The 11,178-nt window shown below is 28.2% G+C and overlaps 1 protein-coding gene across 1 annotated transcript in view; it reads right to left on the bottom strand.

The window, feature by feature from the left end:
• Nucleotides 1-8,258, bottom strand: part of LOC117175997 (ankyrin repeat domain-containing protein 11) — a 66,230-nt gene extending 57,972 nt beyond the window's left edge. The window contains exon 1 of the mRNA XM_033365935.1: nucleotides 7,803-8,258. Coding sequence (XP_033221826.1) covers nucleotides 7,803-7,926 — 124 coding nt within the window. The 5' untranslated portion in view covers nucleotides 7,927-8,258. The remainder of the gene's footprint in view (nucleotides 1-7,802) is intronic.
• Between the last annotated feature and the right edge of the window lie 2,920 nt (nucleotides 8,259-11,178).

The following is an 11,178-nucleotide window of genomic DNA, read 5'->3' as shown; positions in this document are numbered from 1 at the left end:
TTATGACAAATTTTTAATTAAATATATATTATAATATAATACGTAATTAATAATGGTAGGCATAAAAAGGACGAAAGAAATAAAAAAGAGAAGGAAGGCCATTTGGTGGGTTGCTTTCTCATATTTCTTTCCTCCTTTTTATGTTTTTTCCAAATTGAAAAAGAATGATCTCCTTTTTTTCTTCTTTTCCAGGGGGAAGAGAGAGGGGCAGAATGTTTCTTTTTTGTTTTTCAGATTGCAGTGGGAACATTTTGTGGTGGTTGTCCAAATTTGGTCGTTAGATTCTTGATTCTATTTTCAGGAATTCTTCTCACCTGATTTATCATTATTCATTCTTATGAAACAACCACAAAATAATTCAATTTATAAAAATGTTGACTAAAAGTGGCTTCATTCGTTAGGATTCACTCCAAAAGATTGATTTAGAAATGTTATATTTATGAATGTTTCAATTAAATATTGTATTGGGGACGTTTTTAATTTAAAAAACATAATAAACATTTTCTAGTTACACCATTCGCATACAAATCTTAATAAATTTGGAACTTGGCCTATATAAAAAAGCGATGCAATGATGTATCTGAAAAACCTCGCAATCATTGCAGGAAAAAAATAATTAAAGATGTTATATCACCTCTGTCAGGCGAGTTTATTACATTGTGACACAACGTTTCGGAAATACACCATTTTCATCATCAGGGGAGCCAATTTTAAAGATAACATTATTAAAAGTTGTAAAAAAACCACTAAATTTATTCAAATTATAAAAAATATAAAAATCGTAGTAAATAGTACACTTATGAATCAAGATATGAAAGTCATTAGTCATCTTTTGAAGTGAGGCAGTTATTTAAAATAGAAGTTATATTGGTAATAAAATTAACTATAAGGAAAGTTTCCTAATATAAATGATGTATCAGATTTATTCCGTAAAAATAAAGAAATTAAATGTTAATTTAAAGTAAAACATCAAAACAAATTAGGGGATAAGATTCAAATAATAAGTCTTAATAGTCACCATAATTTCAATTATCCGGAGGGATTTTGTTGTGATGTATAATTTTATAAAATTTAAAAACTTAAAAAACCGGTTGAAAAATAACGTATACAGAGTTTAAAAAACATAATAGTTGGTATGAGAGCAGGATGAAAAAGCATTCTTCTCCTATAAGGATGACTCCACAAGTGACAGTCGACAAATCATCCTGCACACATAACAACTAATATGTTTTTAACTCTAAATACATACTTTATTTTTCAACTAGTTTTTTAAATTTGATCAAAGTATACATTACAACAAAATCTCTAGATAATTGAAATTATGGTAACTATTATGGCTTATTATTTAAATCCTAACCTCTAATTTGTTTTGATATTTAACTTTTAATTAACATTTAATTTCTTATTTACAAACTCAGAGCTCTCACAAGCCTACAGATAAGATGTTTTCAAGTTTTTCCAACTTTTTTATTACAACTTCAAGTTCTTGCAATTCGAAAAGACATTTTTTACAATTTATACTCGTAAGCTGTTGTGATACAATGAAAAAAATAGCTTCAAAATGAGCCCAAGAATATTGAAAAATGTCGATAATTTCAGAAGTTATTGAAAATTTAAGAAAGCATTGAAATATCTTTTGCAATATCTACTTAAAAACTAGACACATAAATTGTAATTTTCTCTGATTATAATGAATTAATAAAATAATTAAAATAGTTAAAAATTTAAGAAATAAATAAGTATGTTTAAGTCCAGTTAGTTATAAATTAGGTGAAATTCATTGTTAGTTTCTCTAAACATAGGGGAAGGGAAGAAAGCATGAAAAAAGGCCGTTATAAAGATTTTCAAATTTCAAAAACAAATCAAAATTGTCAGTAATCTCGAAAACGGAGAGAGATAAACAAACATTGACAACATTTGTGAATCAGAAACAGTAAACAAATTTTTTATATGAAAAAAAATCAAAATTTTGAATTAGCTCGAAAAGGATTAGATACATAAAGACTAACGATTTTTTTAAGATTTTGAAGAGGGAGCTTGTTTTGGACCGATTCAAACCCAACGAACAGAAAGATTCAAAAAAGTTTTTATTTTATAAGAATACACGTTTTGAATTATCTCGTAAAGATTCAGAAATACGCGAAAAATAAAAAACTTTGAGGCTTTTCATTATTTAAATTTGTTTTATATCTTGCATTTGAAATTAAAATCAACAAATTAAGAATGTTATAAATGTTTTAGGCATAAGATTTTTGCTGGAAATTAGTATTTTTTGTAAAATATTTTTATAATAAATTCATACATTTTCGAAGAATACTTGTAGTTTCTTGAAATTTAAGGTTGTTTATTTTTTTACTGGAAATTTGCATTATACACTGGAAATGGGTATTTTTAATATACAAATGATTATATTTAAAAGATTCAACATTTTTCAACATTTACTTGAGTTTATCGCGTTTTTTGGCGTTTTTACTGAAAATTGACATTTTTATACAAAAATTGTTAAATATTTTCAAGTTTCAAAAATTAGTACTTTAAAACAAAAATCATTATCTTTCGAGCAAGATTTTCAATTTTTAACAATTTCAGTTTATATTCACAGATTACACAAGAAATCGTTTATTTTAACGAAGTGTTTCGTCGTTTTGAAATTCGGGGTAAGCAGTCAAATAATTTTCATAAATTTGCCTAGACATTCCAAGTTTTCAAGACGACTAGCTCATCCCTTTTTCCAACTCCCTCAATTTTCGATAACGACTAGACGCAACCTTATTTTAAACAAAAAATGTGGAAAAAGTCCCGCTCAGACCTCTGAGGATGAGGGCCTCCGCCGGGGGGCCCGCATGGATGTTCCACACGTGGAAATTCTACGAGGGCCCAGCTCGGTTACCCTCACGGATCAACGATTAAAATTTCAAAGAGTGAATATTTTTTCAACACCACAAATTTTAAGGTTTCACGAGTTCAGACTTACAAACAATGCATTTCTGTCAAAAATTGGATGACACTTTTTTGAAATTCGAAATTTCACAATTTAGATATTCCATATGGGCCCCCGCAGGGGACCAGCTCGGTTGCCCTCACGGATCAAGAATTAAAATGATTAAAACTTCAAAGTCCAAAGGACGTATATGTTTTTGACACTACTGATTTTAATGTTTCATGAGGGTAAATATTTTATATCCTAAAAAATGGACATAAAAGATACGTTTAAAAATATGGTTCATGCGTTATAAAATTTCAAAAAAACTATGAATATGTCTGTCCCGAAAACAACTTTTTTCCTGCTTTTTTAAAGGAAAAAATTCTAAGTTTCATCTTTACGACAAATTTTAAATGTTACTAAAAAATTACATTTCTCGTCACTATAATAAGTTGTAAAGTAGTCTACAGCATGAAAAAAAACGAAATACTACGCGAAGAAAAATGGTAATCGATTTAAATTATTTATTTAATAATTATTTCATTGATATTCCTGTTAAAAGTTCGTGTATTTTACATTTACATAACGTCGTATAATAATAAATAATCAGAAAAAGAAAGCTCAAAATTTGGTACTTCAACTTTTCTGCACTGTAGCTTATGAGGATGGCTTTTTCACCGAGTTTCAACTTGTCGGTTTAGCGCAGTGGTTAGCACTCCGGACTGTTAGGCGAATGATTTAGGTAGATATGTAGGTTCGATACCCCGTAGCGTTAGAAATTTTATTTGTAATATAATGTTTAAAAATGTAATATATGTATTCACTCTAAACAGGACTATTAATATATGCAGGCAAAATACTCGCAGTCAATTAATATTTATTTTTTTAAATAACTTTTTTGTCATATGGTTAGAGTATAGCAGTACGGTGCTAGTTAACACTGACGTAGTACTGCCGTCCATAGTGAATTTCCTATTGGAATAGTACTGTGCTAGTAGCGATATCCAGTGCTGGTCCAACACTGACAGCCCAGTACAAAATAGTGTTATCATCCCAGAGGTATGCCAGTACAGATGTCAGCACTGGCAAAAAAAACAGGGAGGGCTTTCATGGTGGCAACCATGAGGGATCCATGAGGGACGCCTATGTTGGGCTCCTATGAATTAGCATGTCGTTTCCATAAGGGACCACGTCTGGATTGCCCTCATGGATTCCACAAGGCATGAGGTTAATCCATGTGGACCCTGAGGGGGCCCTCTTAATTTTTCCACACGGGTAGGTTTAAAGAATGATCTATAATATTAAACAATTATTTGTCTTGTTATGTTAGTGCTTTCTGAAGTCAAGCTGTACATTTTATCGATTATTAAAAATACTGTTCTTGCTTGTCTTTTTGGTTTTGATTGAGGATTGAACTGTTTAGTCGAAAAGGTGTAATTTTTGGTAGAATTTAACTGTTTTTTATTTAAATTAAAAATATTTTTTGGTTGAGATATTCACCATGACATTTTACTTGTAATTTTTTTTTTTTTTTGTTAAAACTTAACTTCTTAGTTAAAACATTAACTGTTTTTTTTAAATAGCGTTTTTATGTGTTGAAAATTCACCTATTTAATTAGAAACTTCATAATTTCGGTTTAAAATTAAATGGAAATTTTTTTTCAAGATTTAATTTTTTTGTAGAAAACTCGTCTTTTTGGCTTGAAGATTCAACAACTTGCTTACGAATTTTCTTCTTTTATATCACTGAAATTTTTTCTTGGCTACAAATTCAACCATTTTGTTAAAAATACATATTCGATGGTTGAATTTAACTGTTCATTATTAAAAACTGAAACATATGTTGGCTAAAATATGAATAACTACATTTTTCGTTGAGAATTCCTATATTTTTATTAAAAATTTAAATTCTCCGTTAAAAAATTAATTTTGTTGTTGAAGATTCACCTCTAAAGTTGGCAATTTCTCATTATTAATTGGAAATTTAAATATTAGGTTGAAAATTAGACTACTTGTTTGAAATACATTGATGAAAATTATTTTTTTTTGGGTTAAAAATTGATCATTTTCATTGAAAATTCATCTCTTTGTTTGAAAATGTTACTGTTTTGATGAAAATTGGTGTTTTTGTTTTTGAAAATTACTGTTTTTGACTTAACATTTAAATATTCCATTTCTGGTTGAAAAATAATTTTTTCTGTTTACAAATGAACTAATTCGTTAAAAATTCAACTACTTGGTTAAAACTTCATCTTTTCTCATTGATAATTCAACTACTTGGTTGAAAGCTTAAGCACTTCGTTAAAAAATAATTTTTATGTTGGAGATACACCTCTTTGACTGGAAATTTAACGACTTTGTTAAAAATTCGCATATCTCACTTGAAAATTATTTATGTTTTTTTCTAATAATTTATTAAATTTTTGGTTGAGAATCTATTTTTATTAGTATAAAATTCGTGTATTTTGTTGAGAATTCGTATTTTTTGTTGTGGAAAATTAATCTTCTTTGCAGAAATTTAATAATTTGTGTTTAAATTTGTAACTGTTTGAGATCAAATAAATCTGATTCAACTTTTTTTGGGGTGAAAATTCTACTGATTGATGTAAAGCTGAACTGTTTTCATACAAATTAATTTGCGCGGTTGGAGATTTATCATTTCAAATGTCAATTTTCATTGAATGTAAAAAATACTTAACATGTTGGAACCTTTTGATATTTTGTACTCTTGAATGTTATTAAATCAAATTGCTGAAATAAAAACTATTTCAGTTTGATACCATTACCATTTGAATGATACCCAATTAAAAATATATCGTCAATTAAAGCTTTCATTAGGAGATTATACTTTGAAATAGTGTGAATGAAATATGAACGTGTTCACTTTTTCTAAACAAGAAGATCATATTTTTCCAAAAAAGATCCACTCTTAATTTTCAATTTCAAAACACAAATCTTCTACAAACAGTCGAGTTTTCTACCAAATCCTTGAATTTCCAAGACAAAAAGCGAATTTTAGCTACAAATTAGTGGAATTTTCAATCCGAAAATATCAAATTTGAACAAAGAAATTCAATTTTCAATAAGAGATTAATTTCCTACTGAATTATGAATCTCCGAAAAAAAAAAATACATTTTTAAGAAAGTAGTTCAATTTTTAATCAATGAGTTGAGTTTTTAATCTAAAAGGATGAATTTTGAATACAAAATATAGTAGTACGAATTTTAAACAAAATAGTTGAATCCTCAACCAACACAGATTAATTTTCAACCTGTTTAACAAAATTTTGACTTCATACCAAAAAAGACGAATTTTCAACAAAATGCTTAAACTTGCAACCAAACAGTTGAACTTTCAAACAAGAAGATTACTTTTCTGCCCAAAAATACTAACTTTAGTCTAAAAAATTATCACCTTTGAAAAACAAACGGAACAGTTAAAATTTCATTGAAAACTAATAATTTTCAATTGATTAAAGCCATTTTTGAAAAGAATTTTTAACTAACATTATGAATCTTCAAACAAACAAAAAATCAATTTTTAGGAAAGTAGTTTAAATTTTAAAGAAGGAGTTGAATTTTCAATCTAAAAAGATGAATTTTAAATACAAAATATAATAGTACGAATTTTCAATAAAATAGTTGAATCCTCAAACCATTCATTTTCAATTTATAGAAGGGTATTTATTAGAATCATCAACTAATTTTATGAATCTTCAAACAAAAAAATGTATTTTAAATAAAGTTATTCAACTTTTAACCAAAAATCTGAATTTTCAATCTAAAAAGATGAAATATTGATTAAAATTGTACCGTGTATAAGACAGGAAATAAAAGCCCCCCCCTCCAGCCTTTACGCAATTTATGCACGGCCCCAAATATGCACTTGCTTGCAGATTTTTTTTAACGTGAACACCATAATTGAAAGATATAAGTAAAGTTATTTTTTTCTCTTATATATCATTTGAAATTTTTTTTATATAATTGGGTGAACACTCCCCCTTCGCATACACATACGTTGAAGCCAATTCACAATCGTCCACTCCGAAAAATTCCCTGGATCTGCCCTTGAGTGTTACAAATCAAAATTCGAAGCTTAGGAAATTTATGTGCCTATAAGGCATGAGACCGAGCCCTATAATTTTATTAAAATTATTACTTCCAGTGCTTGACCTATAGGCAAATACAAGACGTATTCCCCAAATAAAAAAATCTTCAAGTTTCTGTGATCCTATCGCTCTACATTGAGCATTCTTCGAATACATTTTTTTGGCGGGAAGATTAATATGTAAACAATATTACAACTTCCCCCTTCCGTAATTTATTTCCCACGGCTTTCGCGGGAATTTTCACCTGTCACAGATTCCAATTCCGCATGTTGGCAGGCCTGCTCTTAACAAATCATCTCAGATTGCAAATCAAGCACGAAGGCTGTAAAAATACATCTGAAAATGAACTTTTTACTATTGTTATCCACCATTATTTCAAATCCTTCAAATACCGCACAACGATATAATCGAAAATGACAAGAACTGATCTTGAGGAAGTCGGTTATAATCAAAACGTTGACGAAACGTTTACATTCACGCTGACCTTTTCAAACACACAAGAATGTAAAGTTTTCAGCTGAGAAATGGAGCGTAAGCGACTCATGCCATGTACTCCAATTTATTATTATTATTATTATTATAAGTATTATTATTATTATAAGTATTATTATTATTACTTCACGAAAAGAAACCAAACAAACCTGTTTGTTTTGCATCTCAGCTTTACAAAAGTAGAGCGATTTTTTAATCGTGAGCAATCAAGATTAATCGAGAGGATAATTTTTTGATGTGGAAACTGTGATTGTTTAAAGTTTGAATATTATTTATACCTGAAACCATTTCCTGAGAGGTCATTTGCAGAAGAAGTGCGAGCTGTTGGCGCTCGGACATCCGCGCTGGGTAACCACGGAAACGACTGTTACCGCCTGCGGGCATTCCGTCCTCATAACTCATGCAACGAGGCTTCCAAAATTCACCAAAACAATCACCAAAAGGAATTAAAAGGGAATCCTAAATCATTCCTTGCAGTAGGAATGATTATAACCTAAAACCGATCGTCCTAGTCACGCCATTTTGACCTACCGAGCGCGCACGGATAAGTCAACGGATGGTCACGAGTTTCGACAGATATTGAGTTAACACAGATCACATCTCACGAAAGCGCTTAATAAATAGCTAAACTGAATTTTTCCAAGGGTTTATTTGGTGCTACAATGAGGCATGAGCCTTTAAAACGTTATTTACGACTCAGGCCTAGCGAGTCGGCCTAGTGCGCAATATGACGCAACGGACTTCTCAGGTTGTTGTGTTGGCTGCAGTGTTGACTTGATGGCGACCGTGCGACACATTCAAATTGGAAATTCAGTTGATAATCGTAGCGGTCACTCCAAAAATGATCTAACTCATATTGTTATTGTTGTTCAGCGCGTTATCTCATTAGTTGCTAAAGTCTTTTAATTTTTATAATATTTAATACAAATTTTTACATGGACCGCTACAGGCACGTAAGTCCACGCGCGCGTGTTTTGACACGTGACATTCACATGTATATATTTTCAGGGCAAATGTTTCTCATTTCTGTTTCATGAAGTTATGTAAAACTTTGTATTAGACAAATTTTCTGATCAATTTTAATTTAAGATTCTAATTTTGTATATTTAACATCGATTTAAAATTTTATAAATTCAGAAAGCTTTGACTTTGAATAATTCAACTTTAGTTTTTCATCTCAAATTGTAATTGCTTTAAATTTATTTAAATTCAAAAGTGTCCAATTTTAAATTATTACATTTTCAGCATTTTTAATTAGAAATAATACCATTTTTTTTTAATTTGAAATGATCCAATTTTCAAAATTCCAATCTGAAAATATTCCACTTTTATTGTTTTAAAATTGTTCTATTTTCGAAATTTTAAGCTGAAATCATTTAATTTGGAGATGCTTCTATTAAAAATAAAATTGTGCAATTTTTTATGTTTTGAATTAGAAATTATATAATTTCAACAGCTTGCCAATAAATTTGTACAGTTTTTTAAATTTTAGTCTGAAACTGTTCAATTTTGAGAGCTTTTGATTAAAATCTTTTTAAATTATTCAATTCTAACGCTTTTATTTACAAATGATACTAGTTCAGTTCCTTTACATTCTATTCGAAATATTGTCCTTTTTTTAAGTTTAACCTAATATAAAATTGTTTGACTTGGAACATTATCAATTAATACTTATTGTTTAAAATATTTTAGGTTTAATATTTAAAAAAACTCGGACAAAAAAATTCCTCCAAGTTTTAGGCAAATCGGTTAGTGCCTAAAAACTCCGGGAAATCCCATAAGGTTGACATGAGAAAATGTTTGTTTTGAGAAAAATGAGAATAGCGTTTCTGGGTTTAAACTTAATTTGTGAGAAATTATTGAAATTTGTTGCGGAATCTCCAAAGAATAATTTCCGACGAATTATTTTCAATGTTGACGCCATTTTGCCCAAAATTTGAAAATGAGCTCTTTTTCTCATTTTCTTAGTTTCAGTCGACAATTTAAATATTTTACAGCATTTAAAAAATTAATCTTCAATTGTTTAAAGAATATCAATGTATTCAAAAATAATTTGTTTTTTCTACTAACTCATTGAAAGGTACTCTTTTTTACGTTTAATCGGACAATTATAAAATGATAGGAAAACTGCTTTTTCAATCATATACCAATTTTTTTTTTATCCATTTAATATTATTTACTTTGTAACTTTTTTTTTAAATAAGCGTTTAATTTAAAATAACTACGTCATTCAGATATTATTACCCAATTCTTTAAAAAATTGGAATTAAATAAAATAATTTTGTGGTGCTTAAGAAATCTTGTTCTGAAATAAATGTTTGACATTTATCTTTTTATGTAATTTATGTGGCTATTTTGCACAATTAAGATCATCTTTTTAATGTTAAATAATTTTCTAAATGTTCAAATAATTTAATAAAGATTCAATGTATACTTGATGGAAATGTGATAAAAATGTTATTTTTTCTAAATGTGGTTAAAAGTTTCATAGAAATTACGTTAATCTTGTTCGAAAAATATTTCATAAATTTCCCCCTTCAAATCACACACGCAGATTGATGAGTATTGGTCCTCTGGAAGCTGAAAGTAAGTTTTTTTTTTCATCAATATTGTTTTGTTCAATTTCTCATGATCAATATAAAAAAGTGTTTTAAAAAAATATTAATTATATTAAGAATATTTGATCAAATTTAAATATATACTGATAAGCGATGCACTTAACAAAATTTAGAAAAAACGCATTTTGAACAATTATTCTTCAATCAATTATTTAAACAATTTGATTATTGTTTCAACATGAATTTTGCATGTGAACAATAATAGATTGTCCAGACAATTTAAAATTAGCTTAAAAATGTTTAAAAACATTTAAATTGGTAATTTAAAATAAATTATGAAAAAAGCGAAAACAGAGCTCTGTTTTTTTAAATTGTTAATATGTATTAAGCCTTTCAATTTGATAATCTACGACTTCGAAGAATTAAAAACTAGACAATTTTTACACGTCTAAAATTAAAAGTAAACTATATAGAATATTTAAATCTAAAATGACTAAATTTAAAACTGTCAAGGCTTTAAATGTGAAATTTTAAAAGATGTAATAGAAACAGTATTCTCACATTTTTAACATTTGAATTTGATCTACAAAACTGCGAAATTTGAAACCAAATGTTTTCCAATTTTAACTTTTCAAGCAAAAAATATATTTTCAAGGGTTCAAAAATTAAACCATTTTAGGCGAACCGGGAAATGAAAAAAATATACTTTTAATTTCTACTGGATATCCGAAAATATTGACATATCTATTATTTAGTCATCAATAAATGCTTTTCGCGTAAGAATCATTTTCAATACTAATTTTATGCAATAAAATATTAACAAAATTTATTACTGAAACACTATATAGTCAAATATGCTCAACATGAAGTGAATTGTTATATCCCTGAGCTAAAATTTATTACACTCATCGTTTTTGGCGAAAACAAATTATGTTATTATATTAGATTCGACATGCACAACTTTTATTTAAAAAATATAGAATTAGCTAAATTACAAAATACAGTCTGTCAAGTTAAAGCGTGGGTAACTTTTTTGGTAAAATATTTTATTTAAACGCATGTTTCTACATGGAATTACATTTGTCAAGGTGTCGAG

This window comes from Belonocnema kinseyi, chromosome 1, assembly GCF_010883055.1.
Source record: "Belonocnema kinseyi isolate 2016_QV_RU_SX_M_011 chromosome 1, B_treatae_v1, whole genome shotgun sequence".
Lineage (NCBI taxonomy): Eukaryota > Metazoa > Arthropoda > Insecta > Hymenoptera > Cynipidae > Belonocnema > Belonocnema kinseyi.
This window is presented reverse-complemented; position numbering and strand designations above follow the sequence as displayed.